A 20069-nucleotide genomic window follows, 5' to 3' on the forward strand; every position below is an offset into this window, starting at 1 on the left:
CTCCCCTCATCACTTGGGTCGATGACTATCTGACGGGCAGACCGCAGTTGTTAGATTACAGAACTGTGTGTCTGATCGTCTGATCAGTAACATCGGGGCCCCCCAGGGAACTGTACTGTCCACCTTCCTCTTCACCACATACACTGCTGACTTTCAGCACTGCACTGAGTCGTGTCATCTACAGAAGTTCTCTGATGACACGGCCATTGTGGGGTGTGTTGAGGGCGGGGGGGAGGCTGAGTACAGGGACCTGGTTGACCGCTTTGTGAAGTGGTGTGGGGAGAACTGCATGCAGCTCAACGTGGCGAAGACGAGGGAGATGGTGGTGGACTTCAGGAGGAACAAGCCCCTGCCCTCTCCTGTCTGCATCGGTGGGACGGATGTGGAGGTGGTGTCGGCATACAAGTACCTGGGTGTCACTCTGGACAATAAACTGGACTGGTCCACCAACACACAGGCCGTCTACAAGAAGGGCCTGAGCCGGCTTTACTTCCTGAGGAGGCTCAGGTCCTTCCACGTCTGCAACAAGATGCTGCAGATGTTCTACCAGTCTGTTGTGGCGAGCACCATCTTCTTTGCTGTGGTGTCCTGGGGTGCGGGCATCAAGGCAAAGGACGCCAACAGACTGAGAAAACTAATAAGGAAAGCAGAGTCTGTGGTTGGCTCTAAGCTTGTCACCCTGGAGGAGGTGGTGGAGGACAGGATGCTGGCAAAACTGCTGGCAATCATGGACCATCCCTCTCACCCCCTCTACAAAGCCCTGGACAAGCTAAGGAGCAGCTTCAGCCACAGACTCATTCAACCCCGCTGCTCTAAGGAACGATACAGGAAGTCGTTCCTCCCAACCGCAATAAGACTGTACAACTCATCCACTTCTGTCAGAGCCACCATCACAGCACTGCACTAAACCTGTCTCCTTGCACTGTGGATCCTGTACAACACTCCATATACACTTACTTCACATCATATGTGATATGTGTTCATATAAACCATATTGATATTATATATCATTTTATACAATAATATTGTCTTTTGCACACTCTGTCTACATATTCTTGGACTCTTAGTATATTATATTACCTATTGTATAGTCAAATACTTATATTCATATTCATACTTCTACTATATATCATATCATACTCTCTGTATATTCTTGTTTACGTAAGTCTATATACACATATTTATACATGTGTACATGTTATAATTACTATTATTATACCGCCATTACTATTATATATACTGTTGCTGCCATTATTACCATATACTGCTTTTATATTGGTATAATTACTATCATATATAAATATATATTATGTTATATTATATACTATATATACTGTACTATTCTTATATACTGTCTAACAATAACATTACCATCATATCATCAGTACTTTTACCATCATCTTGCCAATGCACCTTATCTATCTATTTTATTGTATTCTAACAATACCATTACCATCATATCATCAGTATTACCATCATCTTGACACTGCACCTTATCTACCTATTTTATTGTATTTTATCTTGTGCTTCTGTTTTTTATTCTTTCTATTTCAATATTTTTAATTTTATTGTATTGTATTGTATTTTATTGTATTCAAATATACCGGCTGCTATGACAACTTAATTTCCCTTCGGGGATGAATAAAGTACTCTATCTATCTATCTATCATAAGTAGTAGAGTTGTGTCTGTTTTGTTCCTGTTTAAGGATTTTGTTGATTTTCATCCTAAACAAATTCACGATGGATAATTTCTAAAACTTTTATTAACTGTGAATTTGACTCATGCACAATTCTACTCTTCAGTGAAATTCATTGAGCAGTGAAGTTGTGTCAATGAGTACACCTCTGCCCTCTAGACAGTTGCTGTCCCAGCAGCACACTCCAGGGGGCAGTCTCTTTCTACTTTTAGTCCCTTCATCATGTGCTCCTGCTCCTTCACAAGATCCTACATCCGGGTTTTTTCACCATCTTGTTCTTTCCATGTTTATAAACAGAGGGTAGAGATAAAAAAAAAAATGTAAAAAAAGGAAAGAAGAAGAATCTGAGGTGGGGAAACCAGCTCCACTGCTCACACATGTTCTCTGCGATCTACACAACAAGAGCATTTGAATTCATGATATCACAACATCTTCATTTATACTTATCAATACAACCCACCTGTGGCACCACAACAACACAATGACAAGTAATAGCTACACATCACAGTCTTATAACTGATTTCAGTGGCTACTTTGTTTGATTTATTCATTGTGCATTTTATTTTGTAAACTTCATAGAACTTTGTGCACTGATTCAAACATATTCAAATATGCATTTCCTGAAGAGAAACAAAAGTAAAAATTTATTTTTATACACGATCACTTATAAATATAAACATAACCATAATGTTAGACTTATAAAGTAATTTAAAGGAAAAAGTAATGATATTACAAGAGTAATGTAGTTTACAAAAAAATCATTATGTTGTAAATTAATTCACGAGAATACACTTGTAATTTAAAAGAAAAGTTATAAACTAATATTAATGGAATAAAATAAGTTTTAAAAAAAATCATTATGTTGTAAATTAATTTGACGAAGAATCATAATATTACGAGAAAAGTTATAATGCAAAGGGAAAATTAAAAGAATAAAATCGCAGGCTTAATGAGAAAAAGAAAGTTGTAATCTTGGTAAAGTATTAAACTGTTTTATAAATTATCTCTAAAAAAAACACACACACAACATAAACCTAGAGACACTGAAGTCAGCCAAGAGTTTCCTGGTGTGACGTCACGAACCGCAGCCTATCCACAGAGCTGAGTCGGTGGTGCGTTCAGGGACAAACCTCTGCAGTCACGTCTCACTGACCGGTATCGATATGAAGGACTACTACTTTTTGTTTTGCAGTTATATCTCTTGACATCTTGTATCATTGGCCAATATTGATATTTGTATTTTATTAATCTCTGCACCTGAATAAGTAAAGTGATTGGAGTGCATTGAGGTAAGTTATACACACATGATGTACAATGAAGGTTAATTAGGAATATAAGTACAGGACTGGCAGCTGCAGATATTGTGGGACACACTTTTAGAAGTGCAATATAAATACAAATAAAAAATTCTCCTTCTTCTTGTCATTATTATTCACATCATATGTGATATGTGTTAATATAAACCATATTGATATTATATATAATTTTATACAATAATACTGTTTTTTGCACGCTCTGTCTACATATTCTTACACTCATAGTATATTATATGATCTATTGTATAGTCAAATACTTATTTGTATACCTCTACTATATATCATATCATATTATATCATACTCTTTGTATATTCTTGTATATACACATATTTATACATGTGTACATGTTATTATTATTATATTTACTATTATTATTATGTATACTGTTGCTGGCATTATGACTATATACTGCTATTATATTGGTATAATTACTATCATATATAAATATGTATTATGTTATATTATATACTATATATACTGTACTATTTTTATATACTGTATAACAATAACATTACCATCATATCATCAGTACTATTACCATCATATTGCCACGGCACCTTATCTACCTATTTATCTTGTGTTTCTGTTTTTATTCTTTCTACCTCAATATTTTTTATTTTATTCTATTGTATTGTATTTAATTGTATTCAAATACACCGGCTGCTATGATGACATAATTTCCCTTCGGGGATGAATAAAGTAATCTATCTATCTATCTATCTATCTATCTATCTATCTATCTATCTATCTATCTATCTATCTATCTATCTATCTATCTATCTATCTATCTATCTATCTATCTATCTCTCTCTCTCTCTCTCTCTCTCTCTCTCTCTCTCTCTCTCTCTCTCTCTCTCTCTCTCTCTCTCTCTCTCTCTCTCTATCTATATATATATATATATATATATATATATATATATATATATATATATATATATATATATATATTATTATTCTTGTTGTTGTTATTGTTGTACGAGGGGGTCTTGAACGCAGCCTCAGTCCGGTTCCTGGGGGGGATCCGCTCCGGTTCTTGCCGGATCCCGGACTCCATGTTGTTCCGACAGCCACGGAGCGAACAAGTGCTGCGTCCCAAAACTCTCACGTTGCAACTCTGTGTGTGTGTATGTGTGTGTGTGTGTGTGTGTGTGTGTGTGTGTGAAGTGACGAGTGTGTGTGTCTGCGTGCGTGGTGAGTGTTGACCCTCCGAAAGAAGATGGCAGACTACCGGGAGGACACCGGAGCGAGAGCCCTGCTCGCCCTCCAGTCGGCCCCATGCAGCCCGGTGCGGGTCCCGGTGACCTCGCACATCTACCGGCAGCCTCCGCTCGGCCTGCCCGGTCCCCCGCTGCTGGATCCCCGCGGGCCCGGAGGAGGAGGACTGCTGCCCCTGCGCCTCGTCGCTCCGCCGGGCCGGGCCCTCGCCAGGCTGGAGGGCCGGGACTTCGAGTTCGTCATGCGGCAGAGGACGGTCACCATAGGCCGGAACTCGTCCCACGGCTCCGTGGACATCAACATGGGCCACTCGAGCTTCATCTCCCGGCGACACCTGCAGATCAGCCACGACGAGGCGGCCGGCTTCTCGCTGCGCTGCCTGGGCAAGAACGGCGTGTTCGTGGACGGGGTGTTCCAGCGGAGGGGGGCGCCGCCGCTGCCGTTACCCAGAGAGTGAGTGCCCTAACCCCGGGGAGGGTATCAGCTCCACGCCGGGGACGCGTTAGCTCCGGGTTCTCCTGACAGTTACATGTTATGATGGGTTCACATCCCATCTTCCACCGAGTCTGAATGAAACCAGTAACACCTCCAGTAAAACCAGTGGACGCTTAGAACTCCTGCGGTCGCTGCGGACACTTTAGACCCGTTATTGTTTTTATTTAGCTGTTGAACGACCTCCATGTTGCAACGGGAGACGCGTCCTGACCGGGGACGCGAAGTCTGCCGCAACACCCCCCGATTAGAACCAGTTTGATAGATTCGTGTAAAACTCACTTTTAACATGAGTTCGACCAGTGAAGCTGCAACTCTCCCAGTCAAGTGTCCATCCTGGGATTCATTGTGACTTATTAGAAGATACTGGTTTTTAATCTGAGGCCTTTTTAATCTTTTTTTTGAATTAACCTAGCTTGTTTTAGCTGCTAGCAAAACTTAGCTCCGTCTGGCCTAGCTAGCACATGTATTAAAAGTTAGCTTTCGCTTTTGTTTCGCTCTAATACCTATTTTTTAAACATCATTTCATAATCTGCTTTATTATATAAATACACTTTCGACACTTTTACCCCATAATAATGTGTTTTGGCTGCTGTTAGAAGCGGTGTGTGTACAGTTAGCTAGCTGGTTGTTTAGCCAGCGGGGCCGAAACGTTAGTGTAAACAAACGCACCCCTGACACTGGAGCTCACTGGTGTTATGGGTGGGGGTGCGCTTGTTTTTTTTATATATATTCGAACTTCAACTGTCATTTTTATTGTATCGAGGTTGAACCAGTGCGGAGTTGAAAGATATTTTTATATATTATTTTTTTAGCTTTACAATCGTCAAGGTTAAACGTGTTGTCCTGCTTGCTGGTTCCTCTGCGGCAGAAACGGAAAGTTGTGGTGGTGAGTGGAGTCAGTCACTGGGTGGGTTGGGGGGGTGGAGGTAGGGTGTCTGTGTCTGTCTCCGCTCTGATTGGCTGTCAGGACTGTTTGGGAGGTGTGTCGTACATTAGAACAGGAAGTGTGACTGACATCCTCGTTGCAGACGCACATGGAGTAAACACAGGACTTCCACAGACTCCACCTCGGCCATGTTGTGTTGCTGTGGCCTGGCCCGGCACGGCTCGGCTCGGCACCACAGGGCTAACTCTACAATGTTAAAGGGAGAGTTCAACCCAAAAATCACAATTCACTCATTATCCACTCACCACTGTGGCAAGGGTTGGGTGAAGTGAGGTGAACCCTTTTGGAGTTTCAGGTGTAAACAAGTGTTGCAGCCAAATCCAATACAATTAAAGTAAGTGGGGGGGGGGACAACTTATTTAAATGTAAAAAATCCCACAACAAGCGTCCCTACTGCTCCTGTGGTGTCATCGACCCGGTGTCATTTACACAATGTTTGGTCCTAAATCAGAATCAGAATGCTTTTATTTGCCAAGTATATTTGCACATACAGGAAATTGCCTTGGTGTGGTTGGTGCACTGTACAAAAAACAACAATCAGACATAAAACAACAATTTATAATGTCCTAAAAAATTGGTGTAAATAACAAATTTGAGTCCTTGGTCGAACACTTTGTGCACTTATCCTAAAAACATATATTTTTTAAAGCCTGTTCATTGATGGCATTGTGAGTAAGTGACCGCTTCTAGACGTCTGACAGGACAGGGCCACTTCTGGATTTCAACTGGGACCAGTGCCCCCCCCCCCCCCCCCCCCCCCCCCCCCCCCCGGATCCTCCCCACAGTGCTTATATATCTTACAGCTTTTAATCCCTCTGGTTTAATTAAGTCAGCTGTCAAAGCAAAGCTCTATTTCTACAGGTTAATCTAAGTTCAGTACATGTACATGAACATAGTGGCTTGCATAAGTATTAATGAGTTAAGTACAGTTAAGCACATTTGGATGAATTTGCAGTTTTTAATCTTTGTGTTGTAGTATGTTGTATTGTGATTTATCTAGAGCTAAATTCCTAATTTGTTAAGTTTCCCTGGTTCCCCAGACTGAGCAGTGATTTCCTCCACCAAGGAGGTTATGTTTTTATCTACATATCTACTATCTACTTTGTTTGTCTGTTAGTTTTACGCTTTACACAAACTACTGAATCGAAAACTATGAAATGTGGTCAAAGGATATGAGTCAGGGAAGAAGCCGTTACATCTAGGTGTGGATCAAGGAGTGTTTCACTTTCTTTATTATATGAGATGGGGCTGTTTTCTTATAATAATAATAGTATAATTCATTGATCTTGGTGGATAAATCAGGCATATTTAAGGGGCTGATATCTGTGAGTGTTTGAAATTTAGTGCAGATCCAAATAAAAGTCTGCTTCTATTGAATTTAATTATGTTTTCATAAGCCGGAGACTGTTGGCAGAGGTGTGCACCTTCTGAGTGACATGTTAGTTTTCAGGTCTGGATCGGACTGAGGCTTGGACTCTAACTTGGCTTCTCCAGGATCTTAACCTCGTCCTGTTGGCTGCAGCCGATCGACTTAGTGCATTTTAGTTGTTGCTTTAAACCGACCTGCAGCCGTGACACAGCCGCACAACGTAATGCTCCCACCACCATGTTGTGGATGGGATGTGTTGTGTGTGATGTGCAGTTGTGCACTATTCACTATGAATGCCAAGAAGCTTAATCCTGGTCCGCTCAGACCGCTGAACTTTCTTCTACTTTGTTTCCGAGTCTCCCTCGAGCCTTCCAGTCAACATTCATCGTTATGTCATGTGATTTCTTTTAACAGTGGCTTTCTCTTTGCTGCAGCTGGGCCTGATAGAGTGTTTCTATGCCTGGTCTCTTTCATCTCAGCGTAGGAACCTACAGCCACAGGCCTCTTTCTCCTACCTCAGTGCAGGCATTCAGCTGTGAGCAGTGTGTTCATGGATCCAGGGCTCGATGGGCAGAGGCAGTTCTTCCATACTCTTATCACCGACTGGTGTAACCGTCTGCAACTGCTTGCAACTCTTTTGCAGCCCGGTGACCGATTCACTAATTTGCTTTTCTTTATTTGGAGGCCTGAGCCTGACATTCGCTGCAGCTCAGCACCCCTTCAATTAGTAGGGATTCTGTTTCGCCTCACAAGACACCATCATTATAGGTGGGCAGGCTACACGTAAACACAACCCTGCTGCCTGTACATGTTGGTCAAAATTAAGTACGTTAAGTTTATTTAGTCACAACGCCTGTAACATAAATATAACTGTTGAATAACACCTCAATAACAAACTAGAGATGATACCAATCGGATACAAGTATGTTTAAATAAACAACAACTTGTGTAATGTATATCAACAGCTGTATGATACAAGCGCTGTATGAAAGTGATGACTGCTGCTGTTGTTGTTGTTCGGCCTAGCTGAGGTTTGACCCTTTGAAAAACAAAGGACAAACAAAGAATGGACACTTTTGGTCATAACTGAAAAAGAACACGAATATATAAATCTAGAAATACACAACTTCTTCCCTTTTAACTAGCAACCACAGTTTATAGAAATAAAATACCTTTTTCTTTTTAAAATAGGGCCACCCCTTGAAACTGAAGTGTTTTTTACATGGTGCACTTTTTTTTTATTTTCTGACTTTACAGGGTGAGATATTGACATATTGATGACAGGTTAGCGAGGTTTGGCTACTGGAAATCACTTCTTCTTCACCAGTACGTGCCAGTGGCCATTGGTTTCATCCAACCAAATGCAATTGGATGCATTTGGTTGGATGTGGCACAGATTTGCGTACTCGTTAATTTCCAACCCGGCATATTCGTCAGTTTAGGAGGCGTTTCCGATGCTGGTATTGTTGTCATGACATCTCTAAATCAAATTATAAATATATGCAACAGAACTACTAAAGAAAGGCTGCAGCTATTTACACAATGTTTTGCTACAGGTGGAAAAAAGAAAGGAATAGCTTTGAACCAACATGGACGATTTGCTTTTATTGTGGTTGTTGTCCAGTTCCACAAACAGAAGAGAAAAGCAAAGCTTGTGCGTTTGGATGTTTAGATGTTAAATTCTTCTTTACCTGATCACAGATGAGTTCTAACAAAAGAAGAACAATTATTCTGTTGCAGTGAACTAATCCAAACTTTTCTCCTTTTCTTCCCATCCTCCGTCCCGTTGCCTTCCCCCATCTGTCTCTCCTGCTGTGCCTCTCTCCAGGTGTGTGTTTCGTTTTCCCAGTACAGTCATCAAAATCCAGTTCATGTCCCTCCTGGAACCCGAGGATCACAGAGAGCACCCCTCTCCCCCCCCTCGTCCGCTCCTGCCCCACATTTCCCCTCTGAAGATCACCATTCCCACAATGCAACAGCATGAAGACCACATCAGGGCGTTTGGATCTCCGCTGCCGTCGCCCACCGGCACCCTCAGGTGAGGGGAGACACACACAGACACACACAGACACACACAGACACACACAGACAGACACAGACACACACAGACACACACACACAGACACACAAACACACACAGATTCAACCACCAACACATGCACCTTTTTATAGATTCAAACACAGCATGAAACCTGCTCAGTTCATAACTGCAACAGGAGACTTTGCAGAAGGAGTGAATGTTTTATTTATATATCAGAGAATTAATTAACAAAATGTTTGTTGCAGCTTTAATATTGATTAAAAAGTGATTTAATCAGGTCATGAAAAGTAACTAAATTCCAATAAGCTGAAGATAATTGTTTAATTAAATCTAAATCCTTTAGAGGAAGATTAGACACACAATGAATTAAATGTGATGAAATCTATTTTTAATAAGATGGTAAACATGACAGTTTGTGAATGAACATGCCTGTGTTGCACTTATGGTTCTAATTACCCTGAACTGGAAACACTCTTACGCAACTTCCTCTTTATGACTGTTTGTCTTTGACACATCATATGACAAGTGCTTGGGCTCTATCTAGATTTATTTGTATTGGTGACTCTCGACTCCTCTCGGGTCCGTGCATGTTCACGCAGTCATCTGTGACGCCTTGCCAGGAACACGAGGGGGGGGGGGGTTTCGTTTCTCGTTAGAAGGAAAGTTTGTGTTGTGGTCGACGGTGAGTTCAGCGGCGGCAGCAGCTCCTGCAGCGTTTTCTGTGGCGATGGAAATCTGCACTCGAAGCAGCTGTGGCAGCACATGTTTGAAAATCACGGCTCTATAAATGTACAGCACAGACAGCATGTGGGGCGAGAGAGAGAGAGAGCGAGCGGCGCTGCTGCTGAGTGCATCCCCTGGTGGCGCGTGTGCGTACTAGCATCTCATATCCCCACCACTGTCGGCCTGTGTGTGCATGCCTTATATGGGATGGCTGCAGCTCTGAGGCGCGTGATTGGCTGTCGGGCAGATTGTTTTGCCTGCGGGCCGTTTTTCCGTCCATTCGTGGTTTCCTTTTCAGAGCCCCCCCCACCCACCCACCCACCCCTCCCACTCAGCCCGCAGCTCCTGTTCTCTCACACGTGGACGCACATGCACACACAGACACACACTCACACACACACACACACACACACACAGTGAAGACGCTTGCTCGTACATCTCTCATTCACTCTCCCTTGTTGTGTCACCTTCCTCATGTACAACACTCGCGTACAATACAAACACTGGGGGAGGATTGCGCAACAGCACGTGTTGCAACCTCAAACACAAACAGTGTCGTCTCACAGGGCGGTAGGAGTCACTTTTCCTGTTTGGTGACTTTAGAAGAACGACTCACAATAACATTCCTCCCCCCCCCTGTCAGTCACTTGTAGTTCAGGCCCCTGTTCACAGGCAGAGGAGGTGGAACTGTTGTCGTAAGAGGAATGAAAAAGAGTGAGACTCTCTCTCTATCAGGGTCACACATAACTTTTAATAATGAACGTGTGTTAGAGTTACAGATGCAATTGTGTTTTCTTTTATTTTAAAGAAAACCCAGAGCACCGTGTTTGTCTTCCTTCATTTTGCAGCGTTGAGATTACGGAGCCATTTCAGCAACAGAGCCCGTAGCCTCATTTCACCGGCCAAAAACTACAAACATCTCTCTCTCTCTCTCTCTCTCTCCCGCCCTCCCTGTGTGTGTTACTGTCTCTCTATGTTTTCGAGCTTCTCTGTTGCCAAAAGCAAATCAAAGCTCACTGAATCTCCCAGAAACCGCTGTTTGCTCGACTAACAGAAGCAGGTGTATGTTGTATAATAAGTGACAGGGTTTTCCCTGTGTTCCGTCGCTCCACAGATAAAAACCCGAGTTAATGATTCACACGCTTTCCGGTATTTTCGATCATTGTTGTGTATTTTACGATTGCTGTATGTGTTTAAATCACAGTGGATCTGAGATTTAATCATTTTTCCCAAACTTGGTGTATGTTTTTTTTTATTTTTAAACTACATTTACCACTTATATTTTAGATTAGATTCCATATTTATGTATAATTGTTTTATATTCTACTTGTTATTTTGAGTTGTATTACATTAAAATAGTCACAAAGATTCTCTGAAAAGATTAACAAGTGTTATTAGAATTTTTTTCATACAGTATTTAATAAATTGTTTAAACTAAAAAGTGGAAATTTATATAAAGCTTTACTGGCTCTTTCTTTTCTTCTAATTTAAATGAAACAAATAAACAGTTACAGTTCACTTCACAAAAACTACTTTTCTGTGTATTTGTTAAATGATTTATTCATGATTCCAGAAGGCTTTACTCTCAGAGACACTTTTCAGCATTGGCGTCACTGACTTGGTCTCTTCTCTCTTCCAGTGTTCCTAACTCCTGTCCAGTCAGCCCCCGTGGAGCAGGGTCTTCGGGGTATCGCTATGGACGCAACGTGACCCCCGACCTCCAGTTAGCAGCTGAATACGCTGCCAAGGCCGTTTCCGAGAGACGGAGCCTCGCTGAGCAGAGAGGGGGGGGAAGTGAGCAGCGGGGGGACTCGGCAGGTGGAGACAGCCCCAAGGTGAATCCTCAGCGGAGACGCATCCCGAAGTCGATTCTATCTTATAAATAACCACTTTGTCTTCAGCTTTTAAACCACATTCTTTGACAACATGTGCAGGAGGATGTAAAGTTGTTAATTCTCGTGTCTCGTTTGTCCAGGATGAATCCAAACCACCGTATTCCTACGCACAGCTGATCGTCCAGGCCATCTCCTCGGCCCTGGACAAACAGTTGACTCTTAGTGGCATCTACGCCCACATCACTAAACACTACCCCTACTACCGCACTGCAGACAAGGGCTGGCAGGTCGGTACTCACACCACACATATCACTGGTCAATAAAACAATATAATAATATAATCGCAATATAGTCCAATATATATTGATATCTTGCTCATAATTGTTCTACCTCCAGGTTTATTACATGTTTTTATGTTTATGAAGTGTTTGTCATTCTCTGTTAAATAAAGAATCAAACATCAGGAGAAACAAATCTGGGTTTAAGCTTAAAATAAATAATGTGACATTTATTGTGATGAACTATGATTATCACGTGATTCAAACAATTCTTACATGATATCGTTTTTGGCCATATCACCCAGCTCTATTACAGTATAATATCTTGCGTGTAGTGATATGTTTACACTATATATACTGTTTTCTTTACATTTCCTTGAACAAGGAAAGAAGTCAGTCAGGAGACTTTCTTCTAGCTTAGTTTCCTTTAATTTAGATGCGTGTCCAGTGAAAAAATCCTCTTTATACTTTGCCTCCGTCCAGAACTCAATCAGACACAACCTGTCCCTCAACCGCTACTTCCTGAAAGTGGCCCGCTCTCAGGACGAGCCTGGGAAAGGCAGTTTCTGGCGCGTGGATTCCGCCTCCGAGAGCAAGTTGGTGGAGCAGGCCTTCAGGAAAAGACGGCAAAGGGGGGTGGCTTGCTTTAGGACGCCATTCGGACCTCTCTCTTCTCGGTGAGTGGGGACTGTGCTTGGGTGTTTCTGCACAAACACACTCGAGAGACCGTCAGACTCTGTCCCTTCAGTTTTGACTTGGTTAACTCCTCTTCCTGTTTCTCTGCCTCTGATCCTTGCTATCATTTGATTGGATAGAACAAAGTAAGTCTGATTTACTAGGTTCAACTGTTCAGCAGTAGCTTCTGACAGTGGATGAGCGCCGTATGTTTTTTGGAGTCTCTTACTATTTTAATCTGAATCCCATGTTCTGTTTTTCAGGAGTGCCCCTGCCTCCCCGACCCACCAGGGGCTTCTCTCTCCTCCATCCAGTGGACTTCAGACCCCGGAGTGTATGAGCAGGGAGGGCTCTCCTATCCCCCACGACCACCACGAACAGCTGGCTCACAAACTGGCGTCTGTACCTGAGTACAGGTACTCCCAGAGCGCTCCAGGTGAACATGCACACAAGCCCTACAAACACAAAACACATTCAGAGACACACAAAAGGCTTTCACACGCTCCATGAAGCAGCTGACATCGTCGTTTGGTTGTGTCTCTGCAGGATCTCCTGTCCACACGCAGCCGGTCATCATGGCAGCGCCCCCCCACCAGACCCTCCTGTCCACAGGAGCAGGAAAGACCCTGGCTCTGGTCCCAGGCGGCGGCGGACAGCCCATCCACTTGCTCCAGAGCGTCCCTCAGTCGGCTGTCACCATGATGCGGTTGGTCACCAGTGCCCATCCACTCTCCAACCCCCCGAACGGTTACAGTGCCCCCTCTGGTGGAGGAGCAGAGGCTGAGCTCAGAGGTATGTGAGTCTCTTCAGGAGAGACCTTCTGTATTATGTGACAAACTATATTTACATGTGTTCTCATCTCCACGTGTGTTGGGGATAGTGTTACCTAACTGTTTTGCACATTCTATAGTATTTTTATTTCTGTTTGCTCCTGCAAGTTATATTGGGTCCAAACTCCTGTTTTAAAGCTTTAACATCTTTTTAAAAGCGTAAAAATGTTCAGGATAAATATATCTCTGTTAAACGACAACTTCTGAGGAAGCGACCAGATGACCTGAACTGATATAGACCACATGTCTGCCATTTTAATATAATAGTAATTGACAAATATTCACTTATTATGGGACACAGGGTTACTTCATATTCTTGTGTTTGAATGTTACTTGTGTAATTGAACACGTGTGTTTGCATTATCATTATTTTAACCTTTATTTAAATAGGGAGGGACAATGAGAGTAAGGTTATGGTGATAGGACTTCTAATCAATATCAGGATTATTTCAAACTTTTACCTCGATTGAAGTAAACAATGAGTTTGAAGAAATCCACAGAGACAGTACTTATAAATAAGATGTGCATATTATGAGTTCTTCTGATTGGGTGAGCTTTGTTTTAGGATTAGAACCTTTTTCGCAGCAGATTTTATTTCTTTACATATTTTGAACCTTTGAAATGCTTTGTCCCCTCAGACGCCCAGATGAACAGAGAGCGGGTGATCCAGACCGTGGACAGCGCCGTGCAGGGCGGAGACGGACATGGACGGATCCTGACTCCAGGTCTACATCAACTTCCTGTTCGGGCTGTTACTCAGAATGGCAAACACACCACTGTAGCCACGGCAACCAGCCTTGCTAATGCATCTGGTAAGATACACACTGACCCTTCACAGTGATGAAGATGGGGATAAAACCCACAGTGTCCTGCACACAAGTGGTTATTTACATACAGGAGATTAAAGCGTATATGGTCAGTCGTCAGTTTATTAAGTATAAATTACTTCAACTAATGTTGTCTAATAAAAGAGTTCTGCAATAAATCCTCCCTCCATAAAGACTATTATCCTCAGTTTAAGCTGAGATAACATTAGTTGTAGAGACCGATAATACGTAGGAGCTGATTCATCTCTATGCTCGTTATGGAAGCTGTAGTTTGTGATGCTGTCTAACTTTATTGCGTTATCCAGACGATGTTTATTATTTATCTTATCACTGCTATAAACGGGGAGAAGTAAACTGCTGTAATATACAGAGCTCGTGTTTCTGTATAATGTAAAACAAATAAACTAAATGACCTTATCAGTACTTCTCTAAAACTCCTTCCACCCAAAACTGAGCGTTAGACATTTTATAAAGGCAGCTTTTATTACAGGACTGTTTAGAACAGGTGAGGGAGGTTCTTTTTTTGGCCAATAACCGATAAATCATTAACCAACAAGAACATTATGTTTGGAATGGATGAGACGCAAAATACCAATTCAACATTGTTTTATACGAAGGTTGTTTATTTAGTTGTGTAAACAGCAGCATAAACAATAGAACAGGAGGATTCACACATCACACACCTGCAGTGCTGATGTGAACACAATGTTTCCAATTAATTACCCTACGCACGGTCTTAATTGGTCCCATTATAGTTTCATAACCAGTAGCAAGGCCCAACAGTCTGCTTAAATTCAATTAACTGCTCAAACTCACAGATATCAGCTCCCTTAATACTCCATTAAATGAAAGATCTCTGCATTATGACCTCCTTTAGGTTTTTTAGTTTGGTTGTTAATTAACAGCATTAGGCAAAAAACTACTCTACCAAGTTCCATGAGCTTTTGTTGAGGGGGGGGTTGTGACAACCTGGATCTAGTGGATTTCAGTGTGGTGTCATACGGGGGCTGTTGGCCCTCGTGGAGCTGAACTCTGACCTGAGTGACGTTGTTGTTTCTTAAGAAATTCACAAAAATGTCAAAGCGCTTTATCGGATCTGCTCCAAATGTAATGGATTCCTTGTTGACTCATCTTTCCATCTAGTTTCATCCAAATCAGATTTGTAGCGTTTGTGTGATTCTGCTAACAGACGGACAAACTGACAGCAATGAAAACACGACCTCCTCCTCGGCTCACTGATCCCAAATTCTTTTTTACACTTCTCATAATAACATGAGACATCTGTAACCTCACCGCCTCTGCTCACCGTTCACACTCCCTCTCTCTTCCTCTCCCTCCCAGGGCTCAGCAGTCCTCTCCAGATGCTGGCCACCCAGGCCTCCAGCTCCCCCCCAGTGCTCCTGAGCCGGCAGCCCAGCGCGGACACTTTAGCCGAGCAGCCGGGCGGCCCCCAGGCCAAGCGGCTGAAGATGGAGGACGACGGCGGAACCGAGTCCGTGCAGCATCAAGTCACGTCTGCCCAGCAGCCCGTCATCGTCGCCATGACATCGCAAACCCACGACCCCAGGAAGTAAAACGCAGGCGTCCGTACCAGGTACCCAGTGGACAGCCTCTCCTAACGTTTCACCTTTTATACTACATATGATATGACTGCAGCCGACATGGCCAAAAAATGTACACGCAGCTCTCTCTCCACCGAAGGGAATTCAATTGTAAGGAACATGCGCTGTTCGACAGTAGATGAAAAACCTTCTCATACATTCTCAATTTGACAGTAAGCGGATATTTCAGGGCTTTTTTCAGCTTTACACTCTTTTATAAACGTAATCCACCATTCACAAACAAGTCAGGACTTTAATCATGTGAGAGCATTATGCATAGTAAAAATCATTTTAGCACTACTTCCACTTATGTGAATGTTGGAGAAATATCTCCGGAACGACCTTTACTCTCGTCGATGGATCAGATCCGTCGGTTATTATCGCTCTCAGGCCAAAGAACTCAGCTCTGCTGCACGTCTGCTCAGAGCCGCTGCCTGATTCCAAAGCAGGAAACGTGCTCGGAGATTCCCCCCCCCCCCCCGGCCTGTATTTACAGAAGAAACTGTGACGATTGGAGTTGAAACATATCTTAACGCAGATGTGGATAGAAAGATAACCGCAGACCAGGTTGACTCGGGGCTTTGGAGGCTTTAGAGGATATGATCGTACTCTTGGAAAAAGGTGAGACGGAAGAAAATCCCAACTGGTCGTCTCTTGTCAGATAAAGAGAGAAATGTTTAATATTAAAGCCAAGACCAGAACATGAGGCGTCTCCTCCCTTCGTCTTCTCTGTAAAGCACAAAGAGAGAGAGAGAGAGAGAGAGAGAGAGAGAGAGTGTGTGGTGTCGTTTTTTCTTTTTCAAGAGGAGACGGAGAAAATCCAGGAATAACAAACCAGGACTTGAGCTTCACTTCAGCTCGGTTTGGATCCTCAGATCCGTCGTGACCCGGGCGACTCGGCAGGTCACAGCAGGAACGAGCAAAAATAAATTAAAAAAAAAATGAAAAATAAAAAAGAGGCAACTATTTGGAGCTGATTGAAGTGGAGCTAACCTAATGTAGACAAACTGATTGTTGTTTTAATTTTTTTTTTTCTTGTTTCAGTAGTGGTGAAAGGACAAATGAAACGGCGCGTGCCTACTGTTCTGTCTCGGCACAGCAAAGCATTATTGTAATAATCCTTAAAAGCCTTAAATATTTCTACATTTTTCCTTTTTTCTCGTCATTTTATTTTAACCTTTAGAAAAGCTTTACCTTTTTTTAGATTAACACGGCGCTTCTTTAACAGTACACGATCGGCAACACTACAACGGTGACAGTTCACGTACTTTGGCAGACCTGGGATTCCTTTTTATCGGGACGGGCGGGACCAACAAATGTGGACAAACATTTCCATCTGTTTTTCTTGTCTGTTGTTTTTCTTTCTTTATGGTACATTTCACAGCCTCTTTGATCTTTCCCGCTTTCGAGTTCCGCTGTTTTCTTTTTCTCTCTTTCTCCCAAATCTACCTCTCTTTGGTATTGGGGCCATTTTGAAGAAAAAAACGAATTCTGAGATTCTGACAAGAAAAGTTGTACATGAGAAGAAAGTCGTAATTCAATGAGAAGTCATATTGTGAGAATTAAATAAAAAAATGTTTTTGAGGAGATGGAGCTCACTGGAGTTTCTCCCCCCCCCCCCGATCTAGAATCCTTGAGGCAATCTCACGCAAACATTTCCTTCTCCACAAGAGACAATTATCTCCCGGTCTGAGTGATTCCTTCTTCAGAGTAGACTTAGTTACTTGCTCAAACTTTTCAAAGTCCCGATAATGAGCAGATGAGCCCAAAGTGTAAGTATTATCTTATTTATGAAACCTGCAAAGTATAATCTCTGCAAGAGTTTGACTTTTTTCCCTCAGAATGTAACTTCATTCTCCTAAATTTACAACTTCATTCTCGTATATTTATGCCTCTTTTCCCTCATTGTTACAACTTATTCCCGTGACTTAATTCTCATAATATATCAACTTTATTCATTTCAGATTCTTATTTTTTATTTTTAACCCTTAAAGTGGCCCTAATACTCGTCACCTCTCCCCTTGTCCCCAGCGAGCAGTCTCCATTTTTTCAGTCGACAGAGGCATCGAGCTGTTGGCAGTTCCTGTCACAGACATGGCTCTAATAAGACATTCATCAGCACTTCCCCCCCTCCACCCCACATCCCCCATCTCTCTCTCCATCCTCTCGTTCTCACTCTGCCTTTAGCTTCTCTCCGAATGTCCTCCCAGAGGCCTCTCATGTTCAGCTGGTAATCAGGCACAAAGATTTCAGTGATTGTTGTTGCACATTAGAAAGAAAAGACAAACAAAAAAGATGCGTAATGATTGTATGCTGCTCTATCTGCTAAATGACAAAGCTTATCTAGAAGGTATTTTTTCTCATTTTGGAAAAAAAAAGAAATATTTTGCTATATATATATATATATATATATAAATATATATTAAAAAAAAAGAAACAGCCGCATCAATACGCAAACATTCTGGAAAATAGAGAAGTATATGTATTTTTAATTGTTCCTGTTTTTGTGATTTGTTTAAAATGTTTAGCACAAATTAAAATTCCTCTTTGACGTAAATGTTTTGCTGTGATCTCGTTTTTTTTCTTGGACTCATAGACGAGCTGATGAGGTTTGGTTCCATGTTGTGTTTCAAAAAGAGAAAACTTCAGTCGTCCAACAATCTTTATTTATTAAGTACCATCATTAACCAGTATAAATAATGACCAGAGAAGAATAAACACGCGGGAGGTCAAACCTTGAAAAGGAACAAAATCAAAAGATTTAGAACGAAACAAAATTGATCGAAGAGAAGAAACATTGTTTGTTTTTACATGTGTGAAATAATTAAGTAGTTAAAACAACACGTTTAAAAAAAAAAAAAAAAAAGACTGCAACAATAGCACCCCAAAAATAATGTCAACTTTAGTGCTGAAATTAGTAACTTATCAAGGAATCAGTCGAGTCAAGTCGAGTAAAAATAGCAAATCTTCAGGTCAAGAATTCTTCACTTTTCTTTGTTTACACTGTGAATCAAATTTAATCTCCTGGTTTTTGGGAATTATTTTGTCTTCATTGGATCTATTTTATATGAAAAAAAAGTCGGGTGTGTAGATAATTCAGATTAACCAGGACTCACTTTTGCTGCTGAAGGATTTAATTGTTAAAAATTCTCTGACGGACACCTTGAAACTTCGGGTTAATTTGACTGAAATCTGTTTATCACTATAAGATTGTTTTCTTGAAGTGATTGTGTACTGACCTTTAATGACCTGTGTAAACAGGAGTTTGCGGTTCTACAGCACACAACCCACATTTCTATTTGGAATTCAAATAAATTAACATGGTTTCAGAATTAAATATCTTAAAACATTAACACAACCCATTTTCTGTTTCTCTCTTTCCAGTTAATACTGTTTCTCCCCCCCCCCCAAAAAAAACATTTCCCAAATGCAGTTTCTCATTTGTCCAAACGGTTCTGTTTGTGATGGAAGTGTTAAATATGTACAAACAGTTATTTACAGCTCTCAGAACCAGACGCATACAGCAGCATATATTCGCAGTAAAATGAGGGTTTACACACAGAGGGGATCGACCCAGTGATTAATAAACAACGTCCCCCAGAGATCATCCTTACAAGTTCAACGATGGAGTTAAACGTGAGAGAGGAGCTGCGTCGGTCGTCTTCACACTCGAGAGTTTTGCCTCCTCCTCCACTTCTCCAGCGAGAGTCCACATTCACACACGATGGTTTGAGTCTGTGGAGCCTTCAGGAATCATGTGTCGGAGGCTTCACCAGCAAAAAGGTTTATTAAACATTCCGTGTGAGACATCGAGGTCGTCTCCATGTTCTCAGTTCATGTCCATCAGACGCTCTGTGTCCGAGAGCCGGGTCCGTCATGCTAATTAATGCCTGCATCACTAATACAAATTATTCTAAAATACAGGCGGGGAAAAAGTCCAGAGTGAACACATGCTCCGACTGACGAGAACTTAAAAACCAGTCAATCTCCTGTGATTTCAAACCACGTCGGACCCCGCCCACCTCGCAGCACGCTGGTGGGATGTCGCCGTCGGTTACAGAGGAGGGGTCAGCATGGTGGGGGGGCAGATCTGGCAGCTGATGCCTCCACTTTGATTGGCTTATGTGCTGACATGAGGTTTTGCATCCATGTTTCATGCAGCGTGTGTTACGCATTCCGGTTGAGTTTGTGTGTTTCCTGTTCATCAGCACACACACAC

At 42.1% G+C, this 20069-nt stretch overlaps 1 protein-coding gene across 1 annotated transcript; it reads left to right on the forward strand.

The window, feature by feature from the left end:
* Positions 1–4153: 4153 nt before the first annotated feature.
* foxk1 (forkhead box K1) lies at positions 4154–18407 on the forward strand. Its single transcript, XM_061087620.1, has 9 exons — positions 4154–4683; positions 8869–9078; positions 11444–11639; positions 11780–11926; positions 12401–12594; positions 12856–13028; positions 13139–13384; positions 14061–14234; positions 15591–18407. Exons 1-9 carry the CDS (start codon positions 4232–4234, stop codon positions 15821–15823), a joined length of 2025 nt encoding a protein of 674 aa, XP_060943603.1. The 5' UTR covers positions 4154–4231; the 3' UTR covers positions 15824–18407.
* The last annotated feature ends 1662 nt before the right edge of the window (positions 18408–20069 follow it).

This window comes from Limanda limanda, chromosome 2 (assembly GCF_963576545.1).
Source record: "Limanda limanda chromosome 2, fLimLim1.1, whole genome shotgun sequence".
NCBI lineage: Eukaryota > Metazoa > Chordata > Actinopteri > Pleuronectiformes > Pleuronectidae > Limanda > Limanda limanda.

What these genes read in the sequence shown, in the direction of transcription:
- foxk1 (XM_061087620.1), top strand. Translation starts at nt 4,232, where the DNA reads ATGGCAGACTACCGGGAGGACACCGGAGCGAGAGCCCTGCTCGCCCTC. An exon ending in TTCGGACCTCTCTCTTCTCG is followed by an intron (nt 12,595 to 12,855) that starts GTGAGTGGGGAC and finishes TCTGTTTTTCAG; the next exon opens with GAGTGCCCCTGCCTCCCCGA. An exon ending in GTACTCCCAGAGCGCTCCAG is followed by an intron (nt 13,029 to 13,138) that starts GTGAACATGCAC and finishes GTGTCTCTGCAG; the next exon opens with GATCTCCTGTCCACACGCAG.